We start from the raw sequence: 22144 nt of genomic DNA, 5'->3' as shown, positions 1-22144 counted from the left end.
AATATTTTTCTTTTGAAAATTCTTCAAGATGAAAAGGTGATTGATTGTTCTGCCTTTTTCTTATCCCTCCCATATTTTACTGGGATGTGTTAGGAGCTCAGTAAAAGATTGATTTGGGGATTTGGGATTTTTCTTCTTTGGCTGTCATAAACTAACCATATACCATACATACAATAAATGAGGAATTTTGGGGCCCTTTTGTGACTCATTTGTTTATATAGTTGAGATGGATATTTGTATCTCCTTAAATTATTCATTTTGTACAACAAATGTGTGAGTGCCTATTATGTGCTAGGCATAAATTTTATTTCAGTGCTTAGGAAGCATCAGATGTTTCCTGACAAAAAGATTTTTTTTCTATTATGTTAGTGGATTCTTATGGTAAGGGGGAAATAAAACTCTTATAAAAGCATGACTTCATTGTTACTGCTAGCTAAATATGCATATGTTAAATACAAAATATTTTATTGTAATTAAGTCTAAAATATGGTTATCTTATTTCAGGGTATTGTACATCTCAGTATAAACACATACTTAGTGGGGTGGATATGCAGAGTTTGCCTCGGTGCATAAAGGTGGTGCCTTCTTCTTTCAGATTTGGGTCGCATGTATAATCTTGTATCTCGAATCCAGGACGGCCTAGGAGAATTGAAAAAACTTTTGGAGACACATATTCATAATCAGGGTCTTGCAGCAATTGAAAAATGTGGAGAAGCTGCTTTAAATGTAAGTACTATTTAACGGAACTGCAGTTGGGCCTACGCGTCTCCACGTGTGAACTGCAGGTGTGTGTAGTGTCTTCGTTCACTAGACTCCCAGAGAGAACCTCGTGTGGCTTTTTAAAGACGGTTCACAACACGTATGTAGTAAACGCCTCCAGAAACTCTTCTCTGGCGCTTTTTAGGCATTAAGGATGTCATTTCTTTATGTATTTTTTCCCTTTATGTCTTCTCACTATTACATTCTATACACAGAAGATTCTTTCATAGAAAGAACAGGCTCTGTCACTCACAGGCCGCAGGCTGTGCCTTTCAGGAACTTTGACCTGAGAACTGCTCTCCAGTTGAGGGTCACAGGGCTGTTTGTCCTGGAAAGGCCCAGAAATGTATAGCATTTCTCCTCCACTTACCCCGCCGCAGGAGGTGCATAGAGTATTCCTTCTAGATTGCCTTATAATTCAAGTAATAATGTTACATAGGAAGTATCTATTTCTGAGACAGGTATGTTGTCTTCAGTTTTGTCCCTATTGTGAACTTTAATAGTGTTTGGGAGAACTAATGGAGAAAAGTTTCTAGAATATAGTGCTATGTCTGTATCAGATAACTTTTCATCTCTCTGATTTTATTGTGTTTATTTTTTACCATACTGCTTTTTTTTTTAATATGTTTTTAAATTTTTCTATGTCCCTGCTGTCTTTGGAAGACTCCTTTTCCACTTTTTTTAAAAAGTATGTTTTTATTGATTTTATTTTTTAGAGAGAGAAGAAGCAAGAGAGAGATAGAAACATCACTGAGCTGTCGGCTGCCCCACACACACCCTCTACTAGGGATTTGCCGTGCCCAGTAATCGAATCAGTGACCTCTTAGTGTATGGGAAACAGCTCAACCACTGAGCCACACCAACTGGGCTTCCTTTTCCATTTTTAATTATGGGGGTTGCTGCCTCACTCTTTGTCATATCTGTGTCTTACTAGGGGGAATGAATGTAAACCGCTTCTTCTAGGTTAATGAAATAATTAATTTTACACTTACAAAATGGGAAGGAACTGGCTTAGTAGTGGGTTTTGTGAAAAAGATCTCCAGGTTTTAGTATAAGTTTAAGAATGCAGTCCTAGCCCTGGGACATGAATGGTGTGGCAGTGGGGCCATTGAGTGCAGACCAGGACAGCCTGTCCAGGTGCAAATGCCAACATACACACACCCCAGTCCCGTCCCGTTTCCCCCCACCCCCGGCACTAACTGGGATCTTTGGGATCTTCCTGTCAGATTAAAAAGAAATGGAATAATGATAGTGACTATGTAAGGGGTTTTATGAATAAAACTAGCGTTCCCGTTGCAGGAAAAATCCTGCAATAGGGTTTCCTGCTGCACTCTACCCCACCCTGCCTGTTCTCCTCCCTTGTCCCCCGCCCCGCGATCTCCGCCAGCCCCCCTGCTTTTCTAACTTCTCCGCCAGCCCGCTCTCCTTCCTTCTTCCCTGGCCCCGCCTCCGCTCCTCCCTTCTCCCCTGGCCCCACCTCCGCTCCTCCCTTCTCCCCCGGCCCCGCCTGCTCAACTTCCTTCTCCCCCGGCCCCGCCTCCACTCCTCCCTTCTCCTCCCCCGGGCTTGCTTGCTTCTCTGCAGCTTTGCTCCCTTCTGCAGCTCTTGGCTTTTTTCTATGCTGTCGCGATATGCAAATTAGCCACCATCTTCGTTGGTATAATTTGCATATTCGTCCTGATTGGCTGGTGGGCGTGGCTTGGGCGTAGCGAAGGTGCGGTCAATTTGCATATTTGTCTATTATTAGATTAGATAGTTGTAAAGTGGTTATTAATTCCATGTGCCCAGTAGTGATGATTATAGTTTTTACCATTGTGTACAGTTTTAATTTTATAAACTTTTCTTGCATCTTGACATTCCTTATTGCAAACTAAGTGTTCCTTGTTAAAGGGCTTGATATACACACACATGTGCACATACATACATGTGATCCAGAAGGGGCTAACTTGATGAACATACTGTTTCAATAATGTAAGGTGTTTTCACAGTTACTAAATCAAAGCTCAACTTAGTTGTGTGGGCACAGAGACAAGTTAAAAGCCAACTTTCCTTGAAATGAGTTCAGTGCCGAGTCTGTTTCTTCGGATGTGGATTAGAGTAGTTCAGATAAATGAAGCAAGTGTGCTTTTCCATGTAAACTGTTGTATATTAGATGTGAGGCTGGCCTCAGGGCACTTGTTTTCTAAGTGAATATAATTAGTTTAAAAATAAATTGCTTTTTTGTTTTCATAAAATAATGGGATATTATTTCTAATGTCTGTCTTTTCCAAACCAGAGTAAGGGCCTAGATAGGAGAAGTAATCATTGGTAATTCTCAAATACTGTAATTTTCTTTTTCATTTGGATGCAGTTAGCTGACATGGTCAGTGAGTCTTGAATCGGATGTTTAGTTTTTCATAGCCAGTTAAAGCAAAAGTCCAGGTTCTGGGTAAAATTGTTTTTCTATTTGTGGAAACTTCATCTGCCAGCAGGAAACGGCACAAAGAAACCAGCAGTTATATTTTACTAGAAATTAAGCTTTTAAATAGTACTTTTATTACTTAAAAGTCATTCATTAATTAACATGAATTGAAAAATCTAAACAAGGTTTTCCCCATGAAGAGTAATTGTATAGAAAGTAATTGTGAACATGTATTGCATCTGCCTTAACTTTCAAAAGTCAGATTTCTTTTTTAATACATTATTGATTGTAGTTATTATTTCCAGGAGAACTTTTTGTTGTTATTCCTCATCCAATGATATTTTTCAATTGATTTTTTTTTTTTCTTAGAGAAAGTATGTGTATGGGGAGGGGTGTAGAAACATTAATATAAGATACATCAATTGGTTGCCTCCTGCAAATGCCCCATCCTTGACCAGGAATTGAACCCGAGACCCTTTGGTGTGAGTGCTGATGCTCTACCACTGAGCCACACCAGCCAGGGCTATGAACCTTTTCTGTTGGACTCATGAAACTGTTTTTTTTTTGTTGTTGTTGTTGTTGTTTTTTCCCTAGTAAAGAAACATTTTTCTTTATGAAAGCAAGTACCTCTATTTTCTTCAAAGGAAGTTTTTTCTCCCTGAATTCTTGTTTTATTCTCTTATTTCTGAAATCTCAGTGGACTCATGAGTTTGCAGGGCCATCTGACTGGTGCATGGGTGCTGGCACAATCTCCAGGTCTGAGTTACGCTGCTGCCTTCATTCACATGATGGGAAAGTGCTCCAAACTTGAAGAATCTCAAGAAAGAGCATGTGTACCCAGTGCTTAGCCTGGCACATAGTAGGTGTTTAAATACTTGTAAGAAAGAATTAATACAGCTGCTAAATTATAATTTCCAATAGGCATTAATTTTCATCACATCTGTGGTAAAATGTAGAAGATACGTTGTGACACAAGCCATGATTTTTTCCCCATAACCCACTGATGCTGAAAAAAAGCCCAGTAGATTGTTTGAATTAGTAAAAATCATTATAATTATTGTACACTAGAGGCCCAGTGTATGAAATTCGTGCACGGGGCCGGGGGGGTGTCCCTCAGCCAAGCTTGCACCCTCTCCAATCTGGGACCCCTCAAGGGATGTCCAACTGCCCTCTCACAATCCAGGACTGCTGGCTGCCAACCACTCGCCTGCCTGCCAGCCTGATCACCCCCTAAACACTCCCCTGTGCTAGCCTGATCGACTCCTAACTGCTCCCCTGCTGGCCCGATTGCCCCTAACTGCTCTCCCCTGCCAGCCTGGTCGCCCCTAACTGCCCTCCCCTGCAGGCCTGGTCATCCCCAGCTGCCCTCCCCTGCAGGCCTGATCGCCCACAACTGCCCTCCCCTGCTGGCCTTCTTGTGGCGGCCATCTTGTGTCCACATGGTGGTGGCCATCTTGTGTGTTGGAGTGATGGTCAATTTGCATATTACCTCTTTATTATATAGGATAATTTTAGTGGGGACTGACTGAGCACATAATTTTTAAAGTTTGAAAATTTTTGCCTAATTGGGTCATATATATGAGAATCATTTCTAATTAGCATATTAAATGCCATACAATACACTGCTTAAATGATTTTTTAAGGGCTAAACAGTTTGTGATCTAGACCTGTGATTCCATTTACACCATCAGTTTGCTTAGAAAGCAGTTTTGCTATTAGTTAGACTGGCCTAGACTGAAATTATTACAGGTTTCAAATTGGTAATGTGATTCAAGTAATATTTTATGTTAGAAACTTCACTATCTGCTTAAGAATATTCTTTAGGCTTTTTTTTTTTTTTTTTTCATAGTTAAAACAACTTAAAGGCTGTCCCTGAATACCTGACCCAGGGGAATCCTTGGTGGAGTCTCCACTTAATTCGTGGTCGCCCTCCTCAGTGAGGTGTCACTCAAGGAGCTGGAACACCCGCTCTTTCTTGGACCTGTCCTGACACCCAGGCCACTCAGGGCTCCAGGAATTTGGGTTGGGATCAGGGATCCTCTTTGGGTTCAGAGGTTTCTAGGCTGAATGACGCTGACACAGGTCAGTGGGGTCCCTCCCGCCCACCATTGTGCAGGTGCCAGGTGTTTGGAAGAGTTCCCTCAGCTTTACAGACCCTCCTAGTAGCAGTTATTCCTGCCTCACTGAGGTGCTACAGGACAAGTGGGTATATTACATTGGAAACCTTGTACACAGAGAAGAGAGTCACCGGTGCGATTTAGAACTGGGTGAGAGCTGAACAAAGGAGCAGTTAAATAACTTTTTCGTGGGTGAGTTTGTTTCATAGGCAAGTTACCCTGTGTGTGACTTCTGCACTGAACAGAGAATGGGCAGCATGGTAAATCAGCACATTTCACTCCTCATTGAGACTCTTTGGGAAGGCAGATTGTGGAGGTATGAGCTTGCACAGATGGGCCAGAGCACTATAGATGTGTTCAGTCCTTGGCAATAGTGGGAAAATAATCGTCATTGAAATGGAGGAGGAGGGTGCACCTCTTCAGACTCGTAGGGGCATCTTGAAAGTACAGCCCACACCTTCAGGTGCTCACTTTAAAAAATTGAAGCACCGGTATGGCTGGCCCTAGGCAGGGCTCTTTATATATATACTAGTAGCCCATTGCGCGCAGTAGGCCACCCACCGCTTCCACGGGAGCCGCGGGAGGGACCCGCACTGCTTCCACAGGAGCCGGAAGCGAGCTGCCGGCGCCCACAGGAGCCGCAAGGGAGCTGCGCCGCTTCTGTGGGAGCCGGGAGGGACCAGCACTGCTGCTGCGAGAGGTGGGCCCGCCGTCTCCTCTCCAGGCCTGTGCTCAGCCGCAGAAGCTGCGGGCCGGCCCCCCGTTTCTGTCTCCGTCTCCGTCTCCGCTCCAGACCTCACCTGTGTGCGCAACCTCCTCCTGTCCAGTCGTGACCTGTTACAGTGTCCCGGCCTAATTTGCATATATTCTCTCTCTCTCTTTCTCTCTCTCTCTCTCTCTCTCTCTCTCTCTCTCTCTCTCTATATATATATATATATATATATACACACACACACACACACACACACACACACACACACACACACACACACTAGAAGCCCAGTGCATGAAATTCATGTATTGGGGAGGGTTTGTGTGTCCCTCAACCCAGCCTGCACCCTCTCCAATCTGGGACCCCTCTCACAATCCAGGATTGCTGGCTCCCAACTGCTCGCCTGCCTGCCCACCTGAATGCCCCTTATTGCTTTTGCCTGCCAGCCTGATCACCCCCTAACCACTCCCCTGCCAACCTGATCGACGCCTAACTGCTCCCCTGCCAGCCTGATTGCCCCTAACTGCCCTCCCCTGCCGGCCTGGTCACCCCCAACTGCCCTCCTCTGCCGGCCATCTTGTGGTGGCCATCATCGACCACATGGGGGTGGCCATCTTGTGTGTTGGAGTGACAATCAATTTGCATATTACCTCTTTATTATATAGGAGGGTGTGTGTGTGTGTGTGTGTGTGTGTGTGTGTGTGTGTGTGTGTATAATCTCCCAAAATAACTAGTTGCATGATGCCGGCTAGTGTTGCAACTAAGAGGGCCAACAAATGTTACAGATAAAATTGAAATCATTACTTTCATTCATTCAACAAGCACTTATAGCATTCCTTCATGTGAAGAATTCTCCATTAAAATGCCTCTCATCGAATCCCCATGACCTCATTTCCAGTTGGCTGTATTTAGGTGACTGATTCATTTTAAATACAAGTCTTCCTTCCTCTGATTGTCAGCACAAAGGTGGCAACTGGGTAGGATGTTCCTCCCTCCCCCCCGCTTTCTCCTTGGCCTGTAGCAACATTAATAATCTAATATAGGATAATTTCCTACTGAGTCTGGATACCAGTCAGAATTCTCTCAAACCAGGAGGCAGCCTGCCTATCACCTGCCGCAGTAGCGACTTGTCTCAAATCTGTCCTTTCTGAGCAGTCAGAGTGTAGACATGGCATTTCCTCGCTCTCTGAGCATTTTCTTTCCAGTCCCAAAGCTGCCACCTCAGGCTGGGCCCCATTACTTCATCTCGCTAATGGTCTTTCATCTCTCCCGTTCCTGTTTATTCCTCATAACACTGAGCAGTTTAATCTTTCAAAAATGCTACTTAATGCATTAACAATTTTATTCCATATTCATTTGTTTTAAATTAGGTAAAATACAACCTCTTCCCTACGATGACATATTAGAACTACAATATTAAACAAAACTGTCCTCTAAGTTGCCTCATTTTGATCAGCTTCTTGTTCCAGTAGAACTGTTAGCTCCCGGTGCCCCTAGCACCACCTGTTGTCATGTGGCCTGCACGGTGCTCCTGCCTCTTGCAGCGTCCCACACAAGTGTGCATTGATGATGATGGTGGTGTTGAAGGGGAGACAGCTGCCATGTGGCCACCACCTCCTCTCCAGTTTTGTCCTCAGTCCCTCATTTATTTACTTATTTACTCTTCATCTGAGGATATGTTTATTGATTTTAGGGAGGGAGGGAGGCAGAGAGAGAGAAGCATCAATAAGGTACCTCCCATAAATGCCGTGACTGGGGATCAAACCTGCAGCCTAGGTATGTGCCCTGACTGGGAATCGAACCTGCATCCTTTTGGTATACGAGACAATGCGCCAACCAACCAGGCCATCCGGCCAGGGCTCCATTACTCTTTATCCACATCATCTCCCTCACCTAAACGGATGGATCCTCACTGTTTTAAAAATAAACCTCTGGCCCTAACTGGTTTGGCTCGGTGGATAGAGCGTCGGCCTGCAGACTGAAGGGTCCCAGGTTCGATTCCGGTCAAGGGCATGTACCTTGGTTGCGGGCACATCCCCAGTAGGGAGTGTGCAGGAGGCAGCTGGTCGATGTTTCTAACTCTCTATCCCTCTCCTCTCTGTAAAAAATCAATAAAAAATATATTTTTTAAAAAACAACAAAAAAACCTCTGTGCCTACCATTTTTTCTCTGCTTAGACACCGTCCTTTTTTCTAACTGTTACATACCTATTTATCTTTCAGAATCCAGCTTAACTGCCATTTCTTCCATATAACCTTTCTCTATCACCCCTTTGAAATAATAGCATGTTAGACTATTTGTGTGACATTCACACTATATGTCTGATGTCTGTGTAAGAGTCCTCTATAGGGATGGCTTCATCCATCTTTGTGTCCTCAGGACTCCACACAATGCCATGTACAGAATACTAGTAGTGTCTCAGTATACTTAGGTTTTAATTATACTCCTCATTGTTCCCAGCAGGAATGAGGGCGGCATATACAATATATAAAAGATAGCGGGAAAGGTGAAATAAATTAGAGCGTAGCAAAAGTGATAGGAAATAAGCAAAGCTAAGTGTGAAGTAGTGTTTGAAATGCTTGGGGGGAGTCTGGTGCTCCTTAGTGGCGGGTCACAGATGCACCTCCAGAAACCAGTTGGTAAAAGACCTTGCCATTGGAGGACAGTCAGCTCTGCGACTCACAGTGGTCACAAAGAGTGGCCTGGAGCTCAGGAATGGATTCCTGGATTCAGAACAGGATATTTTCCCCAGTAATGCGGACAGTCACCAGCGCTGCACGTACAAGTAAATATGGCATCGGATCATGGGATGGCTTTATAATTTCCATGACATCCCTTATAGCAGAATGCCAAAATAAAGCTCAGGAACAGCCAAATAATGCAGACTTGTAAGTACTTGCTAATGAGTGCTCGGTGACACACTTGATTCCATATTGAATTTTTAATTAACACACAATTCCACAGCAATGGGGGTTGTCATACTTCCCTACAGAGAGCTGCATGAATAAACATAAATCAGGTTACAGGTGCTCCATCACTCTCTGTCTTCATGGGAACATGAAACCGCATCTTGATTTAGTGTCCCAGGTTTACTGGGGACTGAGATGTAAGCCGACATCAGCAGGTGTGGGCTTGTGGACGCTTGGATGTCCAGGAGGCTGTTGGTCTAACAGTGGGGGTGCTAGGCTTCAGAGACAGGGAACAAAGGAGTTTATTTGCAGCTTTGAGAGAAATTGGGTGCCAGCTTGGGAGGGGCATCTCAGGAGCTACTGGGGCTGTGGCTTTCAGAACTTGGGAAAGCTGGTGCTTATAAAAGGAAGCACCTGAAAAGGAGAGTTCACAGGCAAAAGTAAAATTGGGTAGCTCTGACCAACGTAGTTTCTAGTAGAAGACTAAGTGGTGAATCTAGGCCATTATCAGCATTAGGGAAAAGTTCTGTGGTTTGGATTGAGAAGTTGAGTTAGAAATCATTGTAAAAGCTCAATTGTGTCCTGGCCGGTTTGGCTCAGTGGATAGAGCATTGGCCTACCGACTGAAGGGTCCGGGGTTTGATTCCGGTCCAGGGCATGTGCCTGGGTTGCAGGCTCAATCCCCAGTAGGGGGCATGCAGGAGGCAACTGATCAATGATTCTCTCTCATCGGTGTTTCTATCTCTTCCTTTCCCTTCCTCTCTGAAATCAATAAAAATATATTTTAAAAAAATAGCTCGATTTTATGTGAACTTACATGAACAGAGTAACAGCAGGACTGGGTGCTTCTGGCAGATTTGTACATCCAAGGTTTCCTTTCTCTTTCGGAGTAAACCGTGTAAATAACTTAGTCTGATTTTAACCATTCTGTGGATGGTAATAAGGGAGATTACTCATGCTGTGCTGCAGTGCTAAAATCAGCAAGGGAACCTCACGTTGGCATTAACTCGGCCTTGGTGACAGGAGATGAAATACACACCCATAAAATCTTAACTTGTATGAAGAGGCTGGGGTGAGAAAACCCCAGACTGTGTGGGGTTGATTTTACTATTTTTTATTTTGAATATGTTTGAAAAATTTTCACAATAAGACATTTTTTTAAAAGAAGTTGCCAGTTTGGATGCAGTGGATATAGAAAAGGGAAAGAGGCAGAAAGGGAAGGAGCTGCTTGAGGGTAAAAGAAGCCGTTTTGTACGCAACTCAGACTAATGACTACACAAAGAACGAGTGGAAGCTAATGTGTAACCAGTTCAGAAGGCAGAGAGCTAAACTGGTGAGTTTGTTTTCTGTCTTGCCATGGAGTGGAAAGAATGATCATTTTCTCGAGAAGAAAAAGCACACAGGTGTTCATTTTTAGTCTAGGATGATCAGGCTATGAAAAGGTTCATTGTTTCATATTTATAGTCAGGATAAACCCTTTTTTCTTTCATCTGTGGGGAAGACTTTAACCCAGTGGTTCTCAACCTTTCTAATGCCGCGACCCTTTAATACAGTTCCTCATGTTGTGGTGACCCCCAACCCCCCAACCATAAAATTATTTTCGTTGCTACTTCATAACTGTAATTTTGCTAGTGTTATGAATCGTAATGTAAATATCTGTGTTTTCCGATGGTCTTAGGTGAACCGCTGTTGTAGAGCCTAAGACCATCGGAAAACACAGATATTTAACCCTTTCACAAGCAAGCCCATTATGGGAGCCGCTGCCTGTCCAAATCTGACTTTATACCCACATCAGACTAAATTTGGGGTTAATCTTTGCCATATATTTTTAAGTCCTGAGCTGGCCCCTGCTTGGCTCAAGACCAGAGACTCCCCCTGACCTGGTGTCTCACCATCGGACCCTGTTGAGATAAGCAGCGGCCCTCTTTTTTTTTTTCTTTTTTTAAAAATATATATTTATTTTAGAGAGGAAGGGAGGAGAGAGAGATAGAAACATCAATGATGAGAGAGAATCATTGATTGGCTGCCTCCTGCACACCCCCTACTGGGGATCGAGCCCACAACCCAGGCATGTGCTCTTGGCCAGAATCGAACCTGGGACCCTTCAGTCCGCAGGCCTACGCTCTATCCACTGAGCCAAGCCGGCTAGGACAGCAGCCACCCTCTTCCCTCCTGTGTGCAGTGCTCCTCTTCCTGAGCACACTTCTGAGACATCATTCTTCCTCTTAGAGAAGTCACAGTTTTTCCTGGCAAGTCTAACTTAGTTCCACTTTTCAGCCCTAGCTGGTTTGGCTCAGTGGATAGAGCGTTAGCCTGTGGACTGAAGCGTCCTGGATTCAATTCTGGTCAGGGGCACATGCACGGCTTGCAGGCTCGATCCCCAGTAAGTAGGGGGGGTGCAGGAGGCAACGAATCAATGATTCTCTCTCATCATGGATGTTTCTATCTCTCCTTCCTTCTCTTTTCCTCTCTGAAATCAATTTTTAAAAAAAGTTTAGTGTTTTCACCTCTGATCACTCAGTGTGTGGTCAACTTAGAGCTCAGCACATATAGAGTAATACCAAAGGGTGACGTCTGTCTGAGCCAGAACGCAGGGGATAACCAGGGTGGGATGGGGCAAGGGCAGAAATAAAAGCCCAAAGTTACATGACTGAGACCAGGAATTTGTAGAAGTTTATCAGAATCCACAAGTAGAGATCAATTTAAAGATTTATTAATTATAGTCTGAGACTAAGCTGTGATCACAAGATGAATATAAATTATTGAAGTAAAAAGTAGCTCGTGGACAGAGGATAAAAGGATGAGAATAGAAAGAGGTGGGAAAATTGTTAGGTTTTTGTCTTGGTATTTTAAACTTTAAGTCACTCTCAGTCAGAAAAACGGCTGTTTTTTGCAGATAGAAAGAGGTTGGATGATGGAGTAGAAAGGCCCATAAGAAAATGGGGGAATATTTTACAGTGGAACCTCGTTTCTTAAACTTACTTCGTTCCACATGGCTGTTCGAAAGCCGGATCACTTTTTCTCATTACAAATAATGTAAATTGAATTAATCCATTCCAGACCCCCAAATGATTCCGTTTTAAACTTTCTTATATACAGTACACGTCTAATGTACTGTTTAACCTATAAATAAGCACTTTACAAACAAAAAGGACATGAAATTTAAATGAAAATTTAATAAAAAGGAAAGGAAATGTACAGTAAAAATAAAAATTTAATAATATTCACAGCACAATATCCTGAGGTTTTTAACAGCGGTAAACTGACTCATGCTCCTTTGTTGCCGGAGAGACTTGTGACTGATCATATAGCTATCAGCATGATGAAAGGGTTGTCAGGTTGAGAAGTGAATTGTTTGAGATGGGAGACGTTCGAGAATCAAAGTTTGACTGTATTAGTATTTGAGCCCTCTCATTTATCTGCCAGTTTGGTGTGGGGTTTTTTCCATTAGTTAATATCAAAGTCAATTAATTTTATTCCCTATTGCATACAGGCTGGCAATTGGGGGAACGGCTCAGAAACACACTGAGTGATGGAAAGCCAACCCAGGTTAAAACTTCCACAGGTCATTGTCAAAGTGTGTAATGTGTATGCCTGCAGATTGTTACCCGTTTTCTCTGCAGTTGATGATTTGTGGTGGTTCTTTCTCTGAAATTCTGCTCTGTTTTGTACGGAGATAATGTTACGCCAAAGACCAAGTGCTAGTGCTTATGGGGAAAAGTGTGTGCCACCCCCAAAGAATTGCATGTTGTATTTTTGTTAATCAGTGAGGTTTCATTTCTTTCTCTTTCCTCCTCGAAGTAGAGTGGCCTCGAGGGAAGGCCATCCGCATCGAGCAAGGCCCGTGTCCTGTGGTGCTCTGTGATGGTGACTGACCGTCCTCGGAACTCTCTTAAAGCTCCTTTGTAACGGAGCTTTGTTCAGTCCTGGCTGGACAGGAGGAGTGGCGCCTCAGGTGGCTCTGGGTGACAGCAGGTTTCCAAGGAATGGTCAGATCTGTCATTGGAGAGCACCAACTTACAGGCCTGAAATGCCCTCAAGCCTGTTGCACCTTGACATACCTCTTCTGGCTGTGTTAGGATATTATTAGGGTTCCCAGTGATCTTCAGAGTCTGCTCTGAGACCTGCCAGCTCTCAGGGGACCAGGCCCACAGACCTCTTCATGTGCCATGTGCACTTCGTTGTTTAAAATAGCATCAGATAGGAGGTGAGTTCTGTGAGGCTTCATCCTTTTAGTGGAAGTGTGGAATAAAGGTAATCCTACCTAATAATAGACAAATATGCAAATTGACTGTCCCTTCGCTATGCCCATGATTGGCCAGGAGGCGCAGAGGGGCGGGACTCGGGGTGGCCGATTGGGCCGTTGTGACGCTGAGCCATGGCTGTGCTGTGGCACAGAAGGGGCCTCTGGGGCAGCGAGCCCACGTCCCGCTGCGGACCATCCAAAGCGTGGGAGCTAGGTGCCTGTCCGCTCCGGCACCAGGCCTTTCAGAAGCCTCCGCCACGCAGGAGGCTTCTGAAAGTCCTGGTGCACCAGCGGACAGGCACCCAGCTCCCCCGCGATCGAAAGCGGGGAGCTGTGTGTATGCTCCGGCACCAGCGGACCCCCTGCCATCAAAAGCGGGGAGCAGGCTGCTAGCAGTGTCCGCAGAGCGTGCTAGGCTTTGCGGGGCAGTGGATATGGCCTGGATGGCAAGTTAGGCCTAGGGGACCCTACACGTGCATGATTTAATCATGCACTGGGCCTCTAGTCCTATCTAATAATAGAGTAATATGCAAATTAACCATCACTCCGCTACAAAATGGCACCCCCCCATAGCCACAAGATGGCAGCGCCCAGTCTGCTCAGCTCTGCTGCTAGAGTGTCCAGCCTGTCGGCAGGAGCAGCGAAGCTGGATCCGCCTCTGGAGGGGTTTTTGATCCGCCCCCAGACACGGCAGTCAGAGCCGGGACAGCAGGGCATGGAGGCTTCCACAGCAGCGGGGAAGCCCCAGGCCCTGCAAACAGAGCCAGGCCAGGACAGCAGGGCATGGGGCTTCCTTAGTGTGTCAGTGTCCTCAAAGCTCCCAGGCCTGGCAGACAGAGCACACTGCAAGGCATTGAGGCTTCCTTCGCATGGCGCATGGAGAGGTGGCAGAAAGCAGAGAGCAGGGCATGGGGGCTTCATCTCCATGGCTGCAGCGAAACCTCCAGGCCCGCAGAGAGCAGAGAACCACGGGGTCCTAAGCCATCAGTGGGACATCCCCTGAGAGCTCCTGGATTGTAGAGGGTGCAGGTTGGGCTGAGGGATCCCCGTGCACGAATTTCATGCACCGGGCCTCTAGTAATTCCATAATGCTTATAAGAGAGTTGGTGGATGTCACTGCCCTAGGCGCTTACCCATAGCAGATGTCAATAGAAGAGTTAGAGCTAACAAGACCAGGATCGGGGCAGGGGTGGGGGGCGGGGAGAGCCTACACAGCAAAGACCCTTCATGGTAAACACCACCCATTCTAAAAACCAAGAGGTCTGGGCTGACTGGAGGGGAAGTGGCACCTTAGAGCCATATTGATGATGCCATTTGGGTCTTGAGCCCAGAAGAAACCAGGGGAGGGAATAAGCATGAAACTGACAAGATCAGGTTCTGTTTATCTCCTCCTCCCCCCCTCCCCCCCCCCCCCCCCCCCCCCCCCCGTTTTCCTCTCCCTGGGAAGGGAGAGAAAAAGAGCAATTTGTTGTTCCACTTATTTATGCATTCACTGGTTGATTCTTGTATGCACCCTGACCAGGGATCAAACCTGAAACCTTGGGGTCCAGGCCAATTTCTGTTTCTAAAATTCAGTATTGTGTAGAAATGGACTGACAGGATGAAGGTGGCTGTGAGTATGCCAGTTAGGGTCGTAGGTAGTTGAGATGGAGAATGACACGGGTAGGTGTGGTGGGGTGGAGGGAAGAGAGTGTTAGCAAGAAAAGACTTTGTAATGGACGGGTTTTGTGTTTGTTCATTGTTGAAGCTGGAAGATGAGCACAGGGGGTGCATTTTACTATTCTTCGTTATTTTGAATATATTGGAATTTTTTCCACACTATGCTGTTGAAAGAAATGAAAGCAGAACATTTGAGATCTCTCTTCCCAATGTATGTTGTCAGTTTGACTCAAATAAACTATTATAAAATTTCCAAAAAAAAAAAAAAAAAGGAAAATGGAGAGAGAGCAATCCAGAAGAGTGTTAGGAGCTGGGAGATGGGGAGACTCCCTCTCCACTCCCCATCCCCCCGCCACACACCCACACACCCACAGCCCCCAGGACAGGGGTGTGAGCTCAGTGGGGAGTTGACAGGCTCCCTCAGGGATGGCCCTGAGTGGTGTCAGGTTTCTTACGTGGAGAGCTCTGGTATACTGAATACAGAGTGGTCATGAGCAAATGGTGTCTGCTCCCTTCTCTTTTTAAACATTGAAAGTCTTCATTTCCTTGATAACACATTTGATCCTACCGATGTTCCCTCCCGCTCCTTACCTTTGTTGTCTGTGTAACCAAGCTGTGGTGCCTCTGAAACACCTGAAGATCCTCGTCCACCTCAAGATGGTTAATCACCCTCTGAGTGAGTGCCTTTTCTCTAAGGGGCACTGCTGACTGCCCCTTCCTTAAAATCCTCTCCTGTGTTCTTCAGTGAGTGCCCACTCCGTCTGCCCTTGTCAGGTTCCTAAGTGCCTGTTGGATCTCAGGTGCTGAATTCAGATTCCCAAGGCTCAGTGCAGCAGCACACTCTTCCCCTACTAGGCTCCATTCAAACCCTGACTTCTTACCAGCCAGTCTCCTGCAGTAGAAAGAATCTTGAAATTGGAGTCTGAAGACATCTATGCCCTTGGGGAAGATATATTTGAGGTATTTCTATTTTTCCAAATCCTGAATCTAAGAAAAAATTGATCAAGAAAACAAGGGAAAGCAGCATAATTCTCCTGCCAGTATAATAGTCAACACAGATATTCCTGGTTCAGAGGACTCCATTGATGACAGTCCAAAGCAAGGTCAGAGCACCGGAGTGTACAAAGGAAGTTGAAGGTCGTGGGGGCCCAGCCTCCCAGTCCATTGTCTTGTAGGTTATGCCAAGTTAGAGAGAGATGAGAGTGGCCCTTTCTGTGGCTAAGGGGTGAGTCATTCTTGCAAATAAAATAAATAGTAATATATTGATGTACATAATATACTTTATGTAAATCCTGTGAGATTGTGGGAGAAATAGCAAGTTTTGGAAGCAAAACAAGTCTTTAAATTGGCAATTTTGATGTGCAATTTTTCATAATGTGTTGACATTGACCTTGGAGGAGGCGACAACGCATGCCCTCTAACTGGGTTTTGTGTGACCATGACTGTTATCTTATTCTAATACTCCTCAATAATGCTAGTATTTGGATACTTGCTGTAGGCTAAAAAGTTCTTTGTAAATAACAGAAAAACACAAAAAGAAAAATAGGTGAATGTTGTAAAATAATTTGACATTAACTCAGAAAGCGATCTGAAATCTGAATTGGCAAAAGCATTAGCAATTTCAAAGCAAAACCAAAAGTGAATCCAGCAGGCACTATTTTCAGGTTAAAGAAACGAGTTAACGTGGAGTGCAGTGTGTGCCCACCGGGAGGTGTTTTGGGAGGTGCTCTGTGAATGGAGAATGTTTTTCCACGCCTGGAATAGTTGTCATCAAACAAGAGTAAGATGAGCCGATGGGACTGTTAATGCCACTGCTTTATGAGATAGACAACGTTTCGGTAGTAAATACATGTGGTAGTAGCTTCCAGTACCTCACATGATTTTTATTTTGCAATTATTTTGTGTATGTTCCCTTTTAATGTGTTCTCTTCTCAAACGTCTGTATCTGGTAGAGGCCACTGTACATATTGAGATTAATCTTGTCACAATACATTGTTCACAGTAAAAGTGAACCTTTCATTTTTATTATAATAGAAAACCTCTGAAACTCTATAAGTTTATCACAGAACAGTGATTTGCTCTTAACGGTTACTTATTACTATTGAAAAACAAGTAAATAAAGCATTAAAAAATGTAGTTAAAATTTGGGGAATTCTGGTTTCTCATTCCTGAATTCTGAAGATTAATATCTGTCAGGAAATTGGAAACCAGTTAAGTTCCCTGCCCCTCAGGCCTCCTGCCCAAGCTCAGCCTCAGCACCAGCCTCTCCTGTCCTCCAACATGTCTCCCAGCAGAGCCCTGGAGGAGGTGCTGACTCGGGAATTGGGCTCCCTGGGTTCCAGCATGATTTTGCCACCATTTAATGCCTTGACCAGATGTTTAACCGTGACTTAGTTTCTTTCTTTTTTTAAAAATATATTTTATTGATTTTTTTACAGAGAGGAAGGGAGAGGGATAGAGAGTTAGAAACATCGATGGGAGAGAAACATCGATCAGCTGCCTCCTGCACACTCCCCACTGGGGATGTGCCCGCAACCAAGGTACATGCCCTTGACCGGAATCGAACCTGGGACCCTTCAGTCCACAGGCAAACGCTCTATCCATTGAGCCAAACTGGTCAGGGCATGACTTAGTTTCTTCATCTGTAAAATGGGAATACAGATAGGACCAACCTCACGGGGTGACTGTGACCATCACTGTGCAGGTTTAGCACTGGCTGGTGTGCAGCGAGCCCTCAGCATTAGCTACTCTGTTCTTATCATCACTTGGGTCTGTCTACTTTCCTTCTGCATCGCTCCAGAATCTTGTGTCTGACCTTTCCATTCTGTTCCCAGTGTAATGTTTCTCTGTCTATAGACCCCCAGCCGCCTGCCTGTCTCCCAGGCTCTGGTCTTTCCCCTCCTAGTTGCCTTTATTTGTCCATGGAGTCTTCTGTTTGGTTGGTGAGCAAGTCAGCCCTCACTGCCATGTCCGGCCCCCACCCCTTGCCCAGGGCTCATTAGCCCTGAACCCTGCATTCCTCAGCACCACCTGCCAGCTGACTTCTCAGTAACAGACCGATTGCTCTCCCCAGCCCAGAGTCCAGAATGTGAATTGTTAACAACAAAAAGTGGCAAGCAAAGCCATCCCTTTGATAATGTTTTCTCTGATCCCTTTGACTTTTCAAATAATTTTAAAAATCACTGTTTTTCATACAAGCTTGAAATTAGTATTTAATTTCAGATGTGGGGAATATATTTTACTGTATCCATAAAGGAAATGCCCTATGTGTTTTGATAAGGGAACCAAAACTATTTCTTGATCTAACTCGTTAACATTGAAGAAGTATATCAATTGAATCCTCAGTGACCATCTTTTGTTTGTTTCCCTACACAAGGATCCCAAAATGTACGTGCAGACAGTGCTGGATGTTCATAAAAAGTACAACGCCCTGGTCATGTCGGCATTCAATAATGACGCGGGCTTTGTGGCCGCCCTGGACAAGGTGGGTGTGTCAGCACGTGGCTTTCCATGGAGGATGCAATAACGTGTGCCCTCTAACTGGGTTTTGTGTGATCGCAGGCTTGTGGGCGCTTCATAAACAACAACGCTGTCACCAAGATGGCTCAGTCGTCCAGTAAGTCCCCTGAGTTGCTGGCTCGATACTGTGACTCCTTGTTGAAGAAGAGGTACAGTGACTCCTGTTTTTCTTAGCAAACCTATTAACGTCTTAGCTTTCATTGAGGAATAAAATTTGTATCACATTTGGCATACAGGAAATTGTAATTTTTGTACCTCTTGAGAAAATACTTGAAAGCTAATAATCTTTGTCTTCTTAAAAGATACTCCATGCTGTGCGCTACATGCCCAGGTCATTTTTTTTCTTATATAACTAATGTCTTGAAGACTTGCAGGCTGCATGGCCCATTTGGTTGGTCACACTGACTGTGGCAAGGTGGGCAGTGACAGCAGAAAGTAGCCATTTCTCTTCCATCTGCTGGTCAAGTTATTTCCAGTTGAGACCTGTGGCTGTAGCCCCTTTCCCCTACTCCCCCACCCCCAGCTGCTTTCAAAGCAGAAGGTGCTCCATGTACTGCGGTACTTTGGTTCACATAGTGAGTTTTCCCATAGTGTTTCCATATTCTTTATATTTTAACCATCTTAGTTCTCAACCAGTACTTTTGCTATTGAAGTATGTGTATTAAGAGCCAGAGACAACATAATCTACTGTGGTTCTCTCCTAGGTTGTATTTTTGAAGTTCTCACTATCTTCATGTTTCTGGTGTAGTTTTCCTCAGCTTCTTTCACTTGAATGGCTTTCTTGTTTTACTGTTCCAGTCATCACAGCAACAAACGTTGCATAGCTTGCATAACCCCATTATGAAAAAGACCGAGAATATCTCCACATACCAAGAAGAAGACAGCAAACCAAACTCACTTAGAGTTGTGGAATCTGGAGTAAAATGTTAGCAAACTAAATTTATCCGTGAACTGAAGAACAATTCTCTAGGACATAGTAGCTTTCTTGGAATGTAAGGATGGCTCAGCAGTAGCAAATCTGGCGTAATTCACTGTATGAACAACTGTGTCTTCCGATGGGCATGGGAAGCCTTTGATAAGGTCGATCACGATCTCTGACTTCATCAGAAAGACACATGCCATGGCCAGTGAGATTGAGTAGGTGGTGTTTTCTCCTAATCATTGCACAGCTCATGTATAACTTATAAACTCTAGTCAGATCCTCTGGTGTATTCATTTCAGGACTGAAAATGGACTTTATATTAGAATGTCTTTTCCGGCTTGACTTCATATTTTAGATATATTAAAATTTTCAATATTTTTAATATGGAGGTACCCTGATAGGACCTCATTTTGTTTATTGGGCAGAGTATACTGTCTTTTAAATCTGTTGTCTTTTGATGATAGCTCTTATCAAGTCTCTTGATTTCTGCATTAAGGCCACTAAAGCAGGAGAATGGCAGAGGGTTCCATTAATAAGCATGTGCTGCTGCATGGAGTCGAGTAGGTGCTAAGTTAAGCAGCTACAGGACAGAGAAGCAGCTCTGACCCATTGGTATAGAGCAGTGATGGCGAACCTATGACACGCGTGTCAGCACTGACACGCGTAGCCATTTCTGATGACACGCGGCCGCATGCCGAGGATGAAACATTTGCTGCTCCTGAGGATGAAACATTTGCGACTAGAGTCTTAGAGTTTTTTCCTCAAAGTGACACACTACCCGAGTTATGCTCAGTTTTTTGGCGAAGTTTGACACACCAAGCTCAAAAGGTTGCCCATCTCTGGTATAGAGAGTAGGGTGGGGTTTCTGAGCTGGCTGCTCTCTGGAATCAGCTCTTCAGCACCTCTTGTTGGTGGCAGGGACCATCTTATATGATTTGTGGGGGTGTTATTTAGAAAGGTCTCTTGTACTAAAGCCTTAAAATTTTCATATACTCGGAAATCACCTTGAGATGAATATTTCTTGGTAGAATACAATGAATAAATCACTTATTAAAGGACAGCCATCTGTTTTGTAGGCATAGCTACAAACGGAAGATAACACTTTAATAGTTTAAACTTTCATTATTAGGTCATTAAAAGGAAACCATGTCTTTTTGTCTTTTTGTTGTTGTTGTTAAAGCATGTTGTAGAGGCAATTAGAAAAGTAAATATTTCCTTATATTTAAATAGATTATATTACAGGAAAACTTGATTCAGAAGGTTTTATTAACTTTTTAATAAATTTCTTCTGTTGATTTTCATCCTGGACATTCTTCATGGTTGTTTCACAATCTGTCTTCCCATGATAGAGCTGCACTGTGAGGTTACCAAACGGCCACAGTAGGAAATGTTCACCTCCCTCTTAATGGACCAGTCTGAAGGGAGCTGATTATTTCAGTGTTCAAACCACTTTCTGGTTTGATAGTTTGGCTAAGTGGTGCTTGTTGATGAAATGTTTGCTGATTTGCTTTAAAACATTGCCTTTTCCATAAATTTCAGTTCCAAGAACCCAGAAGAAGCAGAACTAGAAGATACGCTCAATCAAGTGGTAAGGTGCTTAATAGTCATACCAGTTTTCAGTGGCCATTCATCTGACAGTTGATTTAAGGTTATTTATATAAGGGCATTTGAAATATGAAAAATAAGGGAATCATTTACTTTATTTTGAATCTATGGTTTGCTCCCTAAATTTGTGTCATTAATCCTTTTTAATTTTTATTTTATATTTTTATTGATTTCAGAGAGGAAAGGAGAGAGAAATTCTGAGAGAAGCATCAGTGATGAGAGAGACTCATCGATAGGCTGCCTCCTGCACACTCCCTACTGGGGATCGAGCCCACAACTTGGGCATGTGTCCTTGACTGGAATAGAACCTGGGACCCGTCAGTCCACAGGCTGATGCTCTATCCACTGAGCCAAACCAGCCAGGGCTGCGGCATTAATTTTAACATTTATAAATTCCACATAGTACTAAGTCCAGACCAAACCAATGTTATTTAAAGTATTTTCAGTCTACGAGTATATTTAAAGACTATGGGGCATCATTATTTTGCTGTGATACCAAGCCAGATAAAGTATACGTGTTGGCCCTGACACGCATCAGGCTGGGAGGCCCTCAGTATGCTCTTTCTATGGCTTTGCCAGATGGTTGTCTTCAAGTACATAGAGGACAAGGACGTGTTCCAGAAGTTCTATGCGAAGATGCTGGCCAAAAGACTCGTGCACCAGAACAGTGCGAGTGATGATGCCGAAGCAAGCATGATCTCCAAATTAAAGGTAAATTTCGTCTTTTCCTGAAACAATCTCTTTCTTAAGCCATTACTGTACTAAAGTTTGTCATTTCCCCAGAAATATTATTAGTTGGGCAAAGCCATTCGTCAGTGTATAACGAGGAATTTGTACAGGATGAGTTCTGCTGCTCCACTGCTGGGAACCTGCAGCGGTGTGACAAGTCTGGGTCCTTCCTCAGACCTCCCCACTCTTGGGTCTTCTTCTTTTTTTTTTTTTATAATATATTTTTATTGATTTCAGAGAGAGGAAGGTGAAAGGGAGAGAGAGAGAGAAACATCAATGATGAGAGAGAATCATTGAGCCGGCAACCCGGGCATGTGTCCTGACAGGAATCGAACCATGACCTCCTGGTTCATAGGTTGACGCTCAACACTGAGCCGTGCCAGCTGGGCTCTTGGCCTTCTGTTCCTGCCTGGCTTGACTGCTCTGCCCACGACCTGAGCCCAAGCACCAGCCCATCAGGATTGCATAGCATGGCGTGCCCGCACACACTGCTGTTGGCTTTGGATGATGGGGTGTTTGGCTTTGCTCTGGGTTTGGTTGTATCTGCAGGACAGCAAGCGTCATTT

The 22144-nt window shown here is 44.3% G+C and overlaps 1 protein-coding gene across 2 annotated transcripts in view; it reads left to right on the top strand.

The window, feature by feature from the left end:
• Positions 1 to 22144, top strand: part of CUL1 (cullin 1) — a 97355-nt gene that overhangs the window by 64645 nt on the left and 10566 nt on the right. For both annotated transcript variants that reach the window (XM_079785620.1, XM_079785621.1), the window contains 5 exons: positions 596 to 726; positions 18180 to 18287; positions 18365 to 18471; positions 20784 to 20832; positions 21429 to 21560. In XM_079785620.1, the coding sequence (XP_079641746.1) occupies positions 596 to 726; positions 18180 to 18287; positions 18365 to 18471; positions 20784 to 20832; positions 21429 to 21560 (527 nt within the window). The remainder of the gene's footprint in view (positions 1 to 595; positions 727 to 18179; positions 18288 to 18364; positions 18472 to 20783; positions 20833 to 21428; positions 21561 to 22144) is intronic.

This window comes from Cnephaeus nilssonii (genome assembly GCF_951640355.1).
Source record: "Cnephaeus nilssonii genome assembly, chromosome: 12".
Lineage (NCBI taxonomy): Eukaryota > Metazoa > Chordata > Mammalia > Chiroptera > Vespertilionidae > Cnephaeus > Cnephaeus nilssonii.
This window is presented reverse-complemented; position numbering and strand designations above follow the sequence as displayed.